The following is an 18,464-nucleotide window of genomic DNA, read 5'->3' as shown; positions in this document are numbered from 1 at the left end:
AGCCTGCTCCACTGCGGGCCCTTCCTCCAATCTGCCTCTCCGGAGGCGGTTACAGTGAAAGCCACAACAACATTATTTACATGCCACAAGTTTGTGGTTGCCCTGCTAGTTCTCGGGCCTGTTCATAAGGAGTTCCTTATGCATAACTTGTAAAGGGGGTCCCAACGGGGACCAGTTGCCGGCAACGACCGGTGCAAATCACGTTGACAATCAGGTAACTTTTCGGTACTCATTTTCTTATCATTTTTTTTAACTTTAAACAGTACTTTCAACACACACACACAATTTTTCCCCCCTTTTAAAGAGTAGTTTCCCTGTACCTAAGTGGGGGTCTACCTAGGTTGGGACGAGTGGACCTCCGGGGTCCTGTGTCAGTGGGGACAGGCAGTGGGGCAGAGGGAGCAATCAGTTCCTCTTCCCTGATATCGTGTGGGGCAGGCGGAGGCATAGGGGAGCTGGGTACAGGTTCATCCCTGGGCACTGGCTCATGGTCGACCACTTCCATCACTTCCTCATCCACGGGTTGTGGGAACAGTATCACTGGAAGAATCAGCCATAAGCTGACTTGTGACAAAACAGAACAGCTACAACACTCCCATTGATCATCCAGCTTGTGGGTCCTCCTCTTCCGCTTCAGCACTACATCTCCAGGCTGGAAAGGGCCAGCAGACGCCTTCTGATTGAAGCACTGCTCCTGTTGTTCCCGACTCCGACTCAAGTTCTTCTCAACATATTCCTGAATCTGTCGGTACTGCACCCTCCGCCGAGTGTCCCAGTCAGCTGTCGAAGGGAGTGCTTCTGGGGCTTCCAATCCCATATCCAGGTCCACCGGCAGCTGGCCAGGGCGAGCCCTCATCAGGTATGCTGGGGTGCACTTCGTTGAGCTGGAAGGGATATTGTTGTACATATCGACCAAGTCAGGTAGCTTCTCCGGCCACAGGTTCCGCTCTTCTAGCGGCAACGTCTTGAGGTGGCCCAGGACCAGGTTCATCTGTTCACACATGCCGTTGGTTTGGGCATGGTACGGCGTGGTCCGGATCTTCTTGCAGCCGTACAACTGACAAAATTCATGGAATACCTCCGCTTCAAAGGCCGGGTCTTGGTCAGTAAGCACCTTCTCAGGCTATCCATGTGGTCGGCAGAAATAAGCCTGGAACGCTCTAGTGGTGGTACGGCCAGTTAGGTGTTTGACTGGGACAACCACCATGAACCTTGAGTAGTGGTCTACAATGGTTAGAGCGTAGGTGTACCCACTTCGGCTGGGGGTGAGCTTCACATGGTCCAGGGCGACCAGCTCTAGCGGTTGATGTGTAACAATCGGGTGTAAGGGCGCCTTCTGGCTGGCCTCGTCCTTCCTTCTCAGCGTGCAAGGGCCACACTCTCGGCACCAGGCCTCTACAGATTCCCGCATTCCACTCCAATAGAACCGTTCTCTCAACAGCATTTCCAGTTTCTTCCATCCGAAGTGTCCAGCACCATCATGGTATGCTTGTGAACAGCGGGTGCCTGGTCCTGAGCTTCTTGCCACTCCTGGCTGGGCAGCGGGTCCAGGTTTACCCGTTGTTGATAGACATGGACCTTCTCAGTCGGTGGCTGATGAAATGCAGGCAGCTCAATCTCTTCGAGGTTGTCATCCTCTGGCCCTTCGTCCAATATATGGGGCATCCGAGAGAGTGCATCGGCATTAACATTGGCACGGCCGGCCCTGTATTTGATGGTGAAATTGTAGTTGGCTAGCCTAGCCACCCACCGCTGTTCTAACGCGCCCAGCTTGGCGGTGTCCAGGTGGGTCAGCGGGTTGTTATCCGTGAAAGCGGTGAACTTAGCCACTTCCAGGTAATGGCGGAACCGCTCGGTGATAGCCCACACCAGTGCCAGGAGTTCAAGCTTGAAAGAGCTGTAGTTCTCGGGGTTCCTCTCAGTCAGTCGAAGCCTTCGGCTAGCATAAGCAATCACCTTTTTCTTTTCCGTCTTGGACCTGGGATAGGATTGCCCCTAAGCCTACATTGCTGGCATCGGTGTAAAGGATGAAGGGGTGGTTGTAATCAGCGTATGCTAGGATTTCCTCTCCGGTCAGGGCCGCTCTTAGCCGACGGAAGGATTCCTCATGCCTTTCTTCCCACACCAATGGGGCTCCTAGGGGTCTACCACCTTTGGTCTGTCCCACGAGGAGGTCTTGCATGGGGGCAGCCATCTTCGTGTACCCCTTGATGAAGCGACGGTAGTACCCCACTAGGCCCAGAAACTGCCTCACCTCTTTCACCGTGGTCGGCCTCAGCCAGTCCTGAATGGTGGTGATTTTATCAGGGTCAGGGGCGACACCCTCTGCACCGACCACATGCCCTAGGTACTGCACTTTGGGTTTCAGCAGATGAGACTTTGAGGGCTTCAACTTCATCCCATATTTGGCAAGGGACGCGAACACCTCGGCTAGGTGCTCCAGGTGGGTTTCATATGTCTGGGAGTACACAATCACATCATCCAGGTACAGCAGGACGGTCTCAAAGTTTAGATGCCCTAGACAGCATTCCATCAGCCATTGGAAGGTTCCAGGGGCATTGCACAGCCCGAAAGGCATGCTATTAAACGCACAGAGTCCCATAGGGGTAGCAAATGCAGTCTTCTCTCGGTCTTCTGGTGCCACAGCCACCTGCCAGTACCCACTGGTGAGGTCAAGGGTGGAAAAGTAATTAGCGGTTCTCAGCGCAGCCAGAGATTCCTCAATGCGGGGCAGAGGGTAAGCGTCCTAATGTGTTATCTGGTTAATTTTCCGGTAATCCACACACATCCGCATGGTGCCATCCTTCTTCTTAACCAGTACCAACGGGGCGGCCCAGGGACTACAGCTGTCCCTAATAACCCCTGCCTCCTTCTTGTTCCTCAACATGTCCTTGGCACATTGGTAGTGTGCAGGGGGAATAGGCCTGTACCTCTCTTTGATAGGGGGATGCTCACCAGTGGGGATATGGTGTTGGACCCCTTTAATCTGCCCAAAGTCTAGGGGATGTTTGCTACAAACCTGCTCATACTCCCGTACCACCCGGTATACCCCTTCTTTATGATGTGTAGGGGTATCGTCAGTGCCTACGTGTAGTTGTCGACACCACTCGTCTAACTCCCCTTGGGGTGGGTGAGTGCTGGCAGTAGGTAGTGAGGTTGAGGGGACGGCCTCGTGGATGGTGTGGGGATCCAAGGTGAACAACTTGGCAAGGGTAGCGTACCGGGGAAGCCTAACTTCTTCCTCCCCGCAGTTCAGCACCCTCACGGGCACTCTCCCTTTCTTTACATCCACCACCCCTCGGGCGGCCATTACTGTGGGCCAGTGTTCAGAGGGCATGGGCTCTATCATGGCGGGGTAGTCACGCCCCTGGGGCCCTACTGCTGCCCTACACCAAATCATCATCTCGCTCCTGGGAGGCACAATCAAAGGGGCAACATCCATCACTCTCACCCCACCAATCTCTCCTCCTGTCGAGTTCACATGTTGGCGGTACATCAAGGCTTGGATCTCACGCTGCACAACTCTCTGTCGGTTCCCCGCCGCCGTGGCGGCCAGCTGCTGCAGTAGAGTTAGCACGTCACTCATACAGTGCTCCATCACGTTGGTCCCTAGCACTACCTTCGGGTTATGATCACTGGGTTCATTCATTATCACAATCATACCCTGGTGTTGCAGTTCAGCTCGCCCCACAGTCATGGCCACTTGTTTGTATCCCACTTGGGTCAATGGGAGTCCATCAGCAGCAATCAGTGTTATACTGGCATCTGGGGGAGCCAGCTCGTCTTTTCCCCAATACCGTTGATACAGTGTATATGGTATGGTGGTTACCTGTGATCCAGTGTCCAGGAGAGCCATCACCGGTATGCCGTCCACAGCCACGGGATGATGGACCGGGTTCCACCAGTCTGGGGGGCCATGGGGTTCTACTCCTGAGGATTGGCCCGTGGCCCCAGGGGTTGCTCGTTTAACGGACACCGTCGGGAGTAGTGGCCGGGTTTGCTGCACCTGTAACAGATTGTTACAGTAACAGTAACATTGTAACAGTCCATTCCATGAGTCAGTGGCCCTTCTCCGCTGCATCCAGGGGACGTCCTCAGGGCTGTCGGTGAGCTGCATCTTCACCGGGGCCTGGGATCTGGTCGGAGGCTGGAGTGCGGCGAGGATCTTAGCGAGGTCCCCATCCATGCGGCGAACCTGAGCGGCGAGCTCTTCCATCGTTCCACTTGGGGCTACAAGCGCTGGGGGTGCTGATGGGGTAGGGGCCACCACTACGGGAGCAGTCTCAACCGGCCACGGGGCTGGTTCAGGAGCTTCACATGCAGGAGGTTGCAGAGCTTTGATGGCCCGTTCCTTTAATACGGCAAAGTCCACATCAGGTTGTTCTAGGGCCCACAGCCGAAGCTGTTTGCGGTCCTCTGAGGACCTCATCCCCTGCACAAACTGCTCGCTTAACATTTTGTTACTGTCAGCACTGTTGATGGTGTCCACCCGCTTCAGTGTGCGGAGTGCGGTTTGCAGGCGCAGGGCATAGTCCCGAATGCTATCTGCGGGCCGTTGCCGGCATTGATAGAACTGCATCCGCAACTCTGCCTCGGTACGGGTCTCAAATGCAGTCTGCAGCTTTTCAAATATGGTGGCTACAGAGGACCAGTCCCCCTCGGCCCAGGTCTCCTCTTGCTCAGCCGCGCTGGTTAGCTGCCCCAGCACAAGCGCTGCACGTTGCTTATCAGTCAGGGGGTACAGTTCTAGTAGCGGACTAAGTTTCTTTCGGAAAACCTGCAAAGCATCAGGTTTCCCATCGTACTGCGGTAGCCAGGCAGCTCCGGGCACATAGGGCAAAGAGAACGGCATCACCTGAGTGAGAGCTGGGGCCGCGGCGCCCCCCGCCAGCGCGGCCGGGACCTGGGCAGGCCCATTCCCATCTGCGGGTGCTCCCACGGCTGCGTCCGCCGCCCTTCCAGCGGCTCCGTCGGGCACAGACATCTTGTTTCCGTCCCCCTTAGTCTCTTTCCGGCTCCTCCTCTACAGGGGCGGGGTTTTGGCCTTCGCGCTTCTACTACTCGAGGAGACCCTTCGCGCCCAAGATGGCGGCTTTTCAAATTTTCCGGCGGTCACACAAGGCGCACTTCCACCAGTTGGTAGAACGGCAGGATCTGTTCGTGACGCCAAGTTGTCGCGGGTGGAGGAGGGGACGCTGCGCTCTCCCACTGCTCGGGTCCGTCTGCTGCTGTTGCTCGGTGGTGGCTCAAGCGGTGGGCCGGATCCCGGGGACTCGAGCGGCGCTCCTTGCCCGTGAGTGAAAAGGGGATTTGATGGGTGGGGAATTTGATTATTGTCCGTGACGCCACCCGCGGTTGTGGTGATATTGGTGACACCACCGCTGCTCTGGACGGGGATACCAGGAGCGGTGACAGGGAGCAGCTTTGTTGTTAGTTCTCCCCTCCATGGGTAGGGGGTTGGTTGTCCCGGGGCCCGGTGATGGGGTAGGGATGGATGGCAGGCGGGTTACGGGGCCTGGTGAGGTGCAGGGTCGCGGGGGCAGCGCTGTGCCGCACGGCACGGTGGTACTCACTCAGCCAATGATGAGGACACAGTTCTCGGTAAAACACACGGCTGGATGGACGAGTCCCACAGACGGCTCCGGTGTTGTTTTCTCCCGGCAGGTTGATGGTGACTGCGTTTCCCTGCACCTATGTACGGTAGATGGTTCCAATGGTTTCCCACCGGTAACCCGCTCCACGGCTTGGATGTGGGCCGGAGGAGCCCCTTTTGCCCGCAGGCTCTGGCCCTGGGAAACGGTTGCCTTGGCGGTGGCGGTGTCTCCCTCACTTGGTTGGACTGTTGCCTTCTGTCGGGACTTGGTCGTTGGGAAACCCAGGAGGTTCCCTTCACTAACGGATTCGGCAAATTCACGGCGACTCCTAGCCTTGCCGGGGTCCGTAAGCCCCTGCCAGATGGTGCTGGCTTCTCTTTGTGTACCGGTCCGGTACCGCCAGGCCACCGCCCGTCCACGGTCCTTGCGGTAGACTCCGATAGGCCACTCCTGCAGACGATCACCACCGTCTGCCAACCTTGCTGATCCGTCCGGGCCACACACCCGGATCAACTTCAGGCTGCTTAACTGCCACTTTTTCCTTCCTCTCACTTTCCACTCCAAACCTAATCTGCCTGGTTTTCCCGCCTCCAGGACTGTGAACTCCTCGGTGGGCGGGGCCAACCACCTGGCCCACCCCCTGGTGTGAACATCAGTCCCTGGAGGAAGGCAACAAGGGTTTTGTGTCTGACTTCGGTGTGCCTGCTGGGAGTGTGGGGTGTGTGGGTGTTGTTCTCTGTGGCCCCTGGCTTGTCCAGGGCGCCACACAGGGAGTACCTGGGTCTCTGAGTGGGTATCCTAGGGCCCACTCAGGTGGTGCTGCTGCCTTGGAAGCGATTGCCTCTGAGATCCAGGCTCTTCATGTTTGGTTCCACAACGTGATCTGCTCCCTTGCAGTCGACGGGACTCTGGACACAATGAGGTAGGCCCTGCAGGGGCTTGAACCTGAGAAGACTTGAGTTCCTGCACTTGCTGTGCAAGTCCATGAACAAGGCCAGAAAGGGTGTGCACCTGGTTTAGCACAGCATGGAGCGAATCCATTTTTTTTTCTCTCCTTGTTAGATGGACCAGAGATAAAGTAAAGCCTGCCTGGATCAACAGACTCAGGTGGGATGTAATGGACAGACTAGAGGGAAGCCACTCACCCAGCAGGACCTCCAGAACCCTGAAACCCTTTAACCCCTATTTAGGGATTTGGAATTACATAGGGCCCTGGAGATCACTACCTATGGAAGGCTGCAGTCCGATGAGAGTAGTTGTCAGGCAGGGTCAAACCAGAAATAGCAGAACAGGGACAGATTTGGCAGGTAATGACGTAAACAGAAAATGTAGCAGAGGTCAAATCCGGATCGGGCAGTGAGGTACAAAAACAGCAGGCAGAAGGGTAGTCAGAAAACATGCAGAAGTCAGCACACAGGAATCACAAAACAGAATAGGGCAGACCAGGAGCCAGGAAATCAGAACTATCTCTGGCAGAGGTCAGCAGACAGGAGGGGAACTAAGGAGGGTGTGGTGTCTTCCCATTGGCTGTAGCTGAACACTGGCAACTTCAGCTGGAAGACACATGCCACCCACAGTCAGCCAGTGGTACTGCAGATCCCAAGCTAACCCAGCCCAGTGGATGATCGGAGCCTGCGCCCACCGGTGCCGCTGACAGCGACTCCTCTCCCATCACCAGCACCATCCAACGGAACACGGCGTCGCCTGGCGATCGGAGCAGAAGTCGCTGGAGCGGACTCCGGTGGTGACGTAACAAGTGTGCACCAAAAAAACAAAATGGAGAAACCTCGTCCTCCAGAAGTGTTCTGTTTCTGGCTGACTACATGTGGGTACAGACCCAACCTGCACACTTAGTGACCACAATGAGGTTCAGGTCAAGTCCAGGTCCCAAACCAAATCTAATATATAAAGCTCAGTGTAAGTATGTATGTATGTATGTGTGTATGTATGTATGTATGTCCGCTAAAGGAATTTGCACCGTCACATTTACAATCACGAAATTCTGCACAGATGCCCCATGTGACTCAGGGAACGTCATACACTATGTTTGGGCGGGAAAATTTAACCCCGTGCTTTCCAATCAGTCTACAAAAATCCTGCAGCCATTATACTGAATGGAGCTGGGAGCTGCAGGCTATAAATAGCAACTGTCAGTGGTTGCTATAGGAACAAAATAAACTTTTAGTATAACAAGCTTATGTGTGAGATAAAAGATGTCAGTGGTGAGACGAATAAAGAGAGACAGAGACACAGACAGAGACAGCCGGGCAAAGAGACAGCCCGGGCAAAGAGACAGACTGGCAAAGAGACAGCCCTGGAAAGAGACAGACTGGCAAAGAGACAGCCCTGGAAAGAGACAGCCCTGGAAAGAGACAGACTGGCAAAGAGACAGACTGGCAAAGAGACAGACTGGCAAAGAGACAGACCGGGAAAAGAGACAGACCGGGAAAAGAGACAGACCGGGCAATGAGACAGACCGGGCAAAGAGACAGACCGGGCAAAGAGACAGACCGGGCAAAGAGACAGCCGAGCAAAGAGACAGCCGGGCAAAGAGACAGACCTGAAAAGATACAACCCTGGAAAGAGACAGACTGGCAAAGAGACAGACCAGGCAAAGAGACAGCCGGGCAAAGAGACAAATGCCCAAAGAGACAAATGCCCAAAGAGACAGACCTGGAAAGAGACAGACCGGGCAAAGACACAGCCCTGGAAAGAGACAACCCTGGAAAGAGACAGGCATGGAAAGAGACAGACTGGCGAAGAGACAGACGGGGAAAGAGACAGACGGGGAAAGAGACAGACGGGGAAAGAGACAGATGGGGAAAGAGACAGACGGTGAAGGAGACAGACGGTGAAGGAGACAGACGGTGAAGGAGACAGACTGGGAAAGACCGGGCAAAGAGAAAGACTGGGCAAAGAGACAGACTGGCAAAGAGACAGCCCTGAAAAGAGGCAGCCGGGCAAAGAGACAGCCGAGCAAAGAGACAGCCAGGCAAAGAGACAGCCGGGCAAAGAGACAAATGCCCAAAGAGAAAGACCGGACAAAGAGAAAGGACGGGCAAAGAGACGGACGGGCAAAGAGACGGACGGGCAAAGAGACGGACAGGCAAAGAGACAGACGGGCAAAGAGACAGCCCTGAAAAGAGGCAGCCAGGCAAAGAGACAGCTGGGCAAAGAGACAGCCAGGCAAAGAGACAGCTGGGCAAAGAGACAAATGCCCAAAGAGACAGACCTGGAAAGAGACAGACCTGGAAAGAGACAGACGGGCAAAGAGACAGCCCTGGAAAGAGACAGCCCTGGAAAGAGACAGCCCAGGAAAGAGACAGCCCGGCAAAGAGACAGCCCGGCAAAGAGACAGACGGGCAAAGAGACAGCCCTGGAAACAGACAGCTGGGCAAAGAGATAGCCGGGCAAAGAGACAGCTGGGCAAAGAGACAGCCGGGCAAAAAGACAGATGGGCAAAAAGACAGAGAGAGAGAGAGACAGACAGGCAGATACAGAGATTGAAACAGATAGACTGATGCAAATACAGACAGATAGATAGAAACAGACAGACAGACAAGGAAAGAGACAAACAGACAGCACAGCAACACACAGACAGAGACTTGGAGAGAGACAGAGAGACAGTTACTATGCCGGGCAGCGCCCGGGTACTACAGCTAGTTTTATCTAAAGTCCGGCTAAATCCACCGATCCGCTCATTTCTACTCCTTAGTTTTGCTTTCACATACTGATGTAAAATACTAACCAAATTCTGAATGTTTCAACATGGCCTAAGCATCCATTACACAGGCAAATATTGGTTCTTATAGAGAACAGAAGCATCAATTTACACCAGAAGCGGTGTTACTGGACAATTAAACCTCACAACACAATTTCAAGCTATAGCACTTCGTGAGTGATAGGAAAAAAACGTAACCTTTGAATAGTAAATATGTTAAAATGTGATACACACAAACAAATTCAAAAAATATAAAAAACACAAAAAGACACAGATAACCTATTTTCAGGTGCACTGTGCAAACAATTGCTTGTGAAGAAGTGACAAGTCATGGACAGTTTGTACCATATATTCATTGAAAAATGTTGCCACCAACAAAGTACCAATTTTGATTAAGTTTCATAGAAAAACGTTTACCCAGCTGGTTATTGTCATGTGGCCATTGAGAGGATATACAAAAAACAATAGCTGTTAGACATTGGTCCAATTCACTAAGCCGCAATTTATATCCCTCATGCACATCCAATCATGAACAAAATAGGAAAGATCTCATCCATCCAGGGGTTCCTACTGTCCATCACAGCATTTCTTGTCTGGCGGGGTCGTAGGTAGGCATATAGGTCTGTACGTAATTTTACCTTGCCCTATGACACACAGACTCCCGCCCTTAGAAGGACAGTCTACTAGTGATGAGCGAGCATGCTTGTAACTACTCGGTACTCGCACGAGTATCACTGTACTCGGGCTGCTCGGCGGGTACCGAGTAATTTTGCAATACTCGTGCTTTACTCGTGGTCTTCATCCCTGCATGTTGGCGCTCTTTTGAGAGCCAGCCCTCATGCAGGGATTGGCTGGCAGACCACTGCAATGCCACAGCCCTGTTAGTTGTGGAATTGCAGTGATTGGCCGGCCTGCACAGCGTGACCGAGCCTTTATACCGGCCGGCGCGCTGTGCTCTGTACACAGCCATCTCATATTCCCTGCTTTCCACGCCCACAGGCGCCTATGATTGGTTGCAGTGAGACACGCCCCCACGCTGAGTGACAGGTGTCACACTGCACCCAATCACAGCAGCCGGTGGGCGTGTCTATACTGTGCAGTAAAATAAATAAATAAATAATTTAAAAAACGGCGTGCGGTTCCCCCCAATTTTAATACCAGCCAGATAAAGCCATACAGCTGAAGGCTGGTATTCTCAGGATGGGGAGCCCCACGTTATGGGGAGCCCCCCACCCTAACAATATCAGTCAGCAGCTGGCCAGAATTGCCGCATACATTATATGCGACAGTTCTGGGGCTGTACCCGGCTCTTCCCGATTTGCCCTGGTGCGTTGGCAAATCGGGGTAATAAGGACTTATTGGAAGCCCATAGCTGCCAATAAGTCCTAGATTAATCATGTCATGCGTCTATGAGACACCCTCCATGATTAATCTGTAAGTTACAGTAAATAAACACACACACCAGAAAAAATCCTTTATTAGAAATAAAAAACACACACATATACCCTGGTTCACCACTTTAATCAGCCCGAAAAAGCCCTCCTTGTCCGGCGTAATCCAGGATGATCCAGCGTCGCATCCAGCGCTGCTGCATAGAGGTGACCGGAGCCGCAGCAGACACCGCCGCTCCGGTCACCTCCACACAGCAAATGAACACAGCCGCGCGATCAGCTGCTGTCACTGAGGTTACCCGCTGTCACCGCTGCATCCACCGGTGGCCGCGGGTAACCTCAGTGACAGCAGCTGATCGCGCGGCTGTGTTCATTTGCTGTGTGGAGGTGACCGGAGCGGCTGTGTGTGCTGCGGCTCCGGTCACCTCCATGCAGCAGCGCTGGATGCGACGCTGGATCATCCTGGATTACGCCGGACATGGAGGGCTTTTTGGGGCTGATTAAAGTGGTGAACCAGGGTATATGTGTGTGTTTTTATTTCTAATAAAGGATTTTTCAGGTGTGTGTGTGTTTATTTACTGTAACTTACAGATTAATCATGGAGGGTGTCTCATAGACGCCTGACATGATTAATCTAGGACTTATTGGCAGCTATGGGCTGCCAATAACTCCTTATTACCCCGATTTGCCAACGCACCAGGGCAAATCGGGAAGAGCCGGGTACAGTCCCAGAACTGTCGCATATAATGTATGCGGCAATTCTGGGCGGCTGTTGGCTGATATTGTTAGGGTGGGGGGCTCCCCATAACGTGGAGCTCCCCATCCTGAGAATACCAGCCTTCAGCCGTATGGCTTTATCTGGCTGGTTTTAAAAATGGGGGGAACCGCACGCCGTTTTTTTTAATTATTTATTAATTTTAATTATTAATTTTAATTATTTATTAAATAATTAAAAAAAACGGCGTGCGGTTCCCCCCATTTTTAAAACCAGCCAGATAAAGCCATACGGCTGAAGGCTGGTATTCTCAGGATGGGGAGCTCCACGTTATGGGGAGCCCCCCACCCTAACAATATCAGCCAACAGCTGCCCAGAATTGCCGCATACATTATATGCGACAGTTCTGGGACTGTACCCGGCTCTTCCCGATTTACCCTGGTGCGTTGGCAAATCGGGGTAATAAGGAGTTAATGGCAGCCCATAGCTGCCACTAAATCCTAGATTAATCATGTCAGGCGTCTCCCCGAGATTCCTTCCATGATTAATCTGTAAATTACAGTTAAAAAACACACACACCCGAAAAATCCTTTATTAGAAATAAAAAACACTAACAAAGTCCCTCATTACCAATTTATTAACCCCGACAAACCCTCCATGTCCGGCGTACTCCACGGACTCCGGCGTCGCGTCCAGCTCTGCTGCATGGAAGTGACAGGAGCTGCAGAAGACACCGCCGCTCCGGTCACCTCCACGCAGCTAATGAAGACAGCCGTGCGATCAGCTGAGCTGTCACTGAGGTTACCCGCTGTCACTGGATCCAGTGACGGCGGGTAACCTCAGTGACAGCTCAGCTGATCGCGCTACTCACCTCATTTGCTGCGTGGAAGTGACCGGAGCGGCGGTGTCTTCTGCAGCTCCGGTCACCTCTATGCAGCAGCGCAGGATGCGACGCTGGAACATCCTGGATGACGCCGGACATGGAGGGCTTTTTGGGGCTGATTAAAGTGGTGAACCAGGGAATGTGTGTGTGTTTTTTATTTCTAATAAAGGATTTTTCGGGTGTGTGTGTTTATTTACTGTAACTTACAGATTAATCATGGAGGGTGTCTCATAGACGCCTGACATGATTAATCTAGGATTTAGTGGCAGCTATGGGCTGCCATTAACTCCTTATTACCCCGATTTGCCAAAGCACCAGGGCAAATCGGGAAGAGCCGGGTACAGCCCCAGAACTGTCGCATCTAATGTATGTGGCAATTCTGGGCGGCTGCTGACTGATATTGTTAGGCTGGGGGGCTCCCCATAACGTGGAGCTCCCCATCCTGAGAATACCAGCCTTCAGCCGTATGGCTTTATCTGGCTGGCATTAAAATGGGGGGGACCGCACGCCGTTTTTTTTTAATTATTTATTAATTTATTTTACTGCACAGTATAGACACGCCCACCGGCTGCTGTGATTGGGTGCAGTGTGACACCTGTCACTCAGCGTGGGGGCGTGTCTCACTGCAACCAATCATAGGCACCGGTGGGCGGGGAAAGCAGGGAATAGGAGATTGTTTAATGAGCGGCCGGCTTTTTCAAAATAGTAAAAGCCGCCGGTCACCTCCACGCAGCTAATGAAGGGAATAGCGCGATCAGCTGCTGTCAGTCAGGTAACTCCCGGCCACCGCTGGATCCAGCGGTGCCGCGATTAACCTCAGTGACAGCAGCTGATCGCTATACTCACCTCAGTTGGTGCATGGAGCTGACTGGAGCGGCGGTGAGTAGCGCGATCAGCTGAGCTGTCACTGAGGTTACCCGCGGCCACCGCTGCATCCACCGCTGGATCCAGGTAACCTCAGTGACAGCTCAGCTGATCGCGCTACTCATCTCATTAGCTGCGTGGAGGTGACCGGAGCGGCGGTGTCTTCTGCAGCTCCTGTCACTTCCATGCAGCAGAGCTGGACGCGACGCTGGAGGACTGTGGAGTACGCCGGACATGGAGGGTTTGTCGGGGTTAATAAATTGGTAATGAGGGACTTTGTTAGTGTTTTTTATTTCTAATAAAGGATTTTTCGGGTGTGTGTGTTTTTTAACTGTAATTTACAGATTAATCATGGAAGGAATCTCGGGGAGACGCCTGACATGATTAATCTAGGATTTAGTGGCAGCTATGGGCTGCCATTAACTCCTTATTACCCCGATTTGCCAACGCACCAGGGTAAATCGGGAAGAGCCGGGTACAGCCCCAGAACTGTCGCATCTAATGTATGCGGCAATTCTGGGCGGCTGCTGACTGATATTGTTAGGGTGGGGGGCTCCCCATAACGTGGAGCTCCCCATCCTGAGAATACCAGCCTTCAGCCGTATGGCTTTATCTGGCTGGTATTAAAATTGGGGGGACCGCATGCCGTTTTTTTTAATTATTTAATTATTTATTTCACTGCACAGTATACACACACCGGCTGCTGTGATTGGTTGCAGTGAGACAGCTGTCACTCAGTGTGGGAGCGTGTCTCACTGCAACCAATCATAGGCGCCGAAAAGCAGGACAGCAGGGAATAGGAGATTGATTAATGAGCGGCCGGCTTTTTCAAAAGAGGAAAAGCCACCGGAGTTTGAACAGCTGTGCAGCGCCGCGGCAGTGATCGGGGAACGGTAAGTAAGAGAGAGGGGGGGGAACTGACCGACAGACTGTGAGAGGGGGACAGACAAGACAGAGAGAGACAGACCGACGGACTGAGGGAGATAGAATAAAAAAAAAAAAATGACCGACATCGCTAGTAAAAAGCACAAAACGTGCGTTTTGGACATCGGAGTGTCACACAAGGTTTTCATGTAAAATCTTTCATGTATTAATCTCAAAAAGTAACATACACCAGCTCTATCTCACTATTGAGTATGTGCCCTTAACATTTCCGCCATGAAAATTCATTTTGGTGTCATTTTGGAAGGTTTTCTGGTGAGTCCGTAAAAATGGCGTAAAACTCGGACAAAATTGTTCACATCTGTGACTTTTGAGTGATAAATGCTTCAAGGGGTCTTCCCCATGCTGATGCCATGTCATTTGAGCACTCTTCTGAGACTTTTGTGACATTTTTAGGGTTTCTCCATGCTGCCGGGGGGTCATTTCACAAAAATACTCGGGTCTCCCATAGGATAACATTGGGCTCGGTGCTCGGGCCGAGTACACGAGTATCTTGGGAGGCTCGGCCCGAGCTTCGAGCACCCGAGCTTTTTAGTACTCGCTCATCACTACAGTCTACATCTAATCCTAATCACCATCTCTTCATATGCCCCACGTGCCTCCTGATGCGTTTTGTCTAAAGGACTCCTCAGGGGAAAAGGCAAATACTCCTCATAAACAGGGCTTGTACTGGTGTCCAGACACAATACATCAGGTTGCTGTGTGTATAACATTTTAACACACACATTTTTACTTCTTAAAGAGAACCTGTCAGCTACATTTACATACAGATATATTGGTAATTTGAATGTAAATTGTATATAAATGATGTTAGGCTATTTATTGAGAGTGAGAGTCTATTGGGAGAAAATGAAGTTATATCTTCCCTGCAGCCTCTTGCGTCCAGTCATTGAGGTGGTGCATGAAGCTGTAACAGTCACGGCTCAGAGACAGGTGACTACTACAGCCTTCTACTTCCCCTGAAGACCAAAAGTGAGTGACTGTAAGGAAAATACAATTTCATCAACAAACACTGATTGATGATATTGGAAATTGTTTGAGGCTTATTGTCTTTAATTTTGATGTACCAATGATGGTTTGTTTCCGTTCTCTCACAACTTTTTTATTATTGAAGAACTACCTCTATTTACACAAGGGGATGATGCATTGCTGACAGCCATAATTTTATGAACATATAAAATATGCAATCAAAGACAAAATGCTTTACTCTTTGTTGCTTGATGTTTGCACTGGCCAAGGATCGTAAATAAACATTAGTACAATTGATTCTTTCTGCAATCCTCAAAATCATGTAAATGACACTTTACTCAGTTAATAATAATATAACTTTCCTACATACCTTTCAATTTGTATGTGATTTTTTATTTATACTTTTCTGAAATGTTTATTATTAGATGAATATAAGTTTTGTTTTGTTCAAAAATCAAATCAGTTTTATTCTTGGCAGATGGCTGCACCAGAAGCTCCAAAAGGCGTCCCGTATCTTCTGATGTTAAAGCAGATAATTGTAACATAGAAACACATGAAGAACATGTCAACATCTCAGCCCTTCACACCAAAGATCTATCACCTTATCCTTTTAAAGTACTATCTCCCAATTCATCACAAACTATTAAACAAAATAAAAGTCACAGAAGAAGTGGGAAAAATAAAAGAATTGTCACAAGGAAGAAGCCATTATCATGTTCAGAATGTGGGAAATGCTTTAGAGATAAATCAAATCTTGTTACACATGAGAGAATTCACACCGGCGTGAAGCCATTTTCATGCTCAGAATGTGAGAAATGCTTTATTAAGAAATCTCATCTTGTTACACATGAGAGAATTCACACAGGCGATAGGCCATTTTCATGCTCAGAATGTGAGAAATGTTTTATTACGAAATATAAGCTTGTTAACCATGAGAAAATTCACACAGGAGAGAAGCCATTTTCATGCTCAGAATGTGCGAAATGTTTTATTACAAAATCTGAACTTGTTAAGCATGAGAGAATTCATACAGGAGTGAAGCAATTTTCATGCTCAGAATGTGAGAAATGCTTTACTAAGAAATCATCTCTTGTTACACATGAGAGAATTCACACAGGAGATAGGCCATTTTCATGCTCAGAATGTGAGAAATGTTTTATTACGAAATCTGATCTTGTTTACCATGAGAAAATTCACACAGGAAAGAAGCCATTTTCATGCTCAGAATGCGAGAAATGTTTTATTACAAAATCTGAACTTGTTAAACATGAGAGAATTCACACAGGAGTGAAGCCATTTTCATGCTCAGAATGTGAGAAATGTTTTATAACGAAATCAGAACTTGTTAGACATGAGAGAATTCACACAGGAGAGAAGCCATTTTCATGCTCAGAATGTGGAAAATGTTTTATAATGAAATCTGATCTTGTTAAACATGAGAAAATTCACACAGGAGAGAAGCCATTTTCATGCTCAGAATGTGGAAAATGTTTTACAGTGAAATCTAATCTTGTTAGACATGGGAGAATTCACACAGGAGAGAAGCCATTTTCATGCTCAGAATGTGGAAAATGTTTTTCAATGAAATCTAATCTTGTTACTCATGAGAGAATTCACACAGGAGAGAAGCCATTTTCATGCTCAGAATGTGAGAAATGTTTTATTACGAAATTAAACCTTGTTGCACATGAGAGAATTCACATAGGAGAGAAGCCATTTTCATGTTCAGAATGTGGAAAATATTTTGCACGGAAATCTAATCTTGTTAAACATGAGAAAATTCACACAGGAGATAAACCATTTTCATGCTCAGAATGTGAGAAATGTTTTATTACGAAATCTGATCTTGTTAACCATGAGAAAATTCACACAGGAGAGAAGCCATTTTCATGCTCAGAATGCGAGAAATGTTTTATTACAAAATCTAATCTTGTTAAACATGAGAAAATTCACACAGGAGAGAAGCCATTTTCATGCTCAGAATGTGGAAAATATTTTGCACGGAAATATGATCTTGTTAAACATGAGAAAATTCACACAGGAGAGAAGCCATTTTCATGCTCAGAATGTGAGAAATGCTTTATTCAGAAATCTCATCTTGTTAGACATGGGAAAATTCACACAGGAGAGAAGCCATTTTCGTGTTCAAAATGTTCGAAATCTTTCACAACTTGTTAGACATCTGAGAACTCACACTGGGAAGAAACTATTCTAACCGTTTAGTGACCAAGCCCAATTTATTTTAAATCTGACATATTTCACTTTATGTGAATACTTCAGCATATTGCAATTATTCGGACAAATGTTTTTCCTGACATGTTGTACTTTCTGTTAGTAATAAATTTAAATCAATGTTTTGCGTTCATATAAATTTGGGAAATTTTATAAGAAAATTAAAATATTGATACCCATAAACCAAACTGATAACCTACACAAAAAAGTTAATAAATAACATTTTCCACATTTTTCATTTTATAAAACGCACCGGATTATAAGACGCACCCCAAATTTAGAGATAAAAAAAATAAAAATGGGGTCCATATTATAATCTGGTGTTGTCTTACTGGAGGGGGGCAGCCATGGTGGTGAAGCGGGGTCACAGGAGGCAGAGGTTGTGCTGGCAGGCGCGGCATGTCCATAGCGGTGGCGTCCGTGGCAGCAGGCGGGGCGGCATCTGTGACGGAGCAGGCTAGTGCAGTGTGTGTCTCAGTGTGTCCGCGGTCCCGGTTCAAATGATGGCGCCTGGAGTGGCGCATGCGCAGATGGAGCCCTCATCCAAGGGCTTCATCTGCGCACATGCTGACTCCCGGAGCAGCGCGTGCACAGATGGAGCTCTCGTCCAAGAGCTCCATCTGCGCACACGCTGACTCCCAACACCATCAGTTAAAACTCTGCACTCCCAGAATATGCTGCAAAGTGTAATTTTATTGTGCTCAACAGAAGAACATTTTCGGTCCAACATAGACCTTCCTCAGTAGCATTCTATACAGAAATGACCTAAAGTATACAAAAATAAATACAAAAAATAATAAATAAAAATGTATACAACACAGAGGAAACATTTCTATAAAGTGAAAAATTGTGAAAAATAATTTTCATAAATATATCAATTGCACAATGTTAATATCACAGAAATAGTTATAATAAACCATAAGTAAGGGGAGAAAATAAAAGTAACAGGAAGAAGAAGGAAGAAGAAAAAGAAGGAAAAAAGAAGGAAAAGAGGAGGAGAAGGAACATTGGAGAAAAATAGGAGAGTGAAAAAATTGCTGACAAGAATAGAAAAAAGATAGAAAAAAAAGAAAAAAATTGGATGAAGTATGTATAAAATATGGTTGTGTAAAACCTGTGATATAAGGTGGATCTGAGATGAAATAAAGAAAGT

General features: G+C 49.2%; 1 protein-coding gene across 1 annotated transcript in view; it reads left to right on the top strand.

Moving 5' to 3' along the window:
* The window catches only part of LOC142246682 (uncharacterized), a 451,192-nt gene extending 433,935 nt beyond the window's left edge, over positions 1–17,257 (top strand). Inside the window, 1 exon segment of the mRNA XM_075319747.1 lies at positions 15,778–17,257. Coding sequence (XP_075175862.1) covers positions 15,778–17,257 — 1,480 coding nt within the window.
* Positions 17,258–18,464: the final 1,207 nt, after the last annotated feature.

The sequence above is a fragment of the Anomaloglossus baeobatrachus genome, chromosome 7 (assembly GCF_048569485.1).
Source record: "Anomaloglossus baeobatrachus isolate aAnoBae1 chromosome 7, aAnoBae1.hap1, whole genome shotgun sequence".
Taxonomy (NCBI): domain Eukaryota; kingdom Metazoa; phylum Chordata; class Amphibia; order Anura; family Aromobatidae; genus Anomaloglossus; species Anomaloglossus baeobatrachus.
The sequence above is the reverse complement of the archived record's forward strand: the minus strand, read 5'-3'. Positions and strand labels throughout refer to the sequence as shown.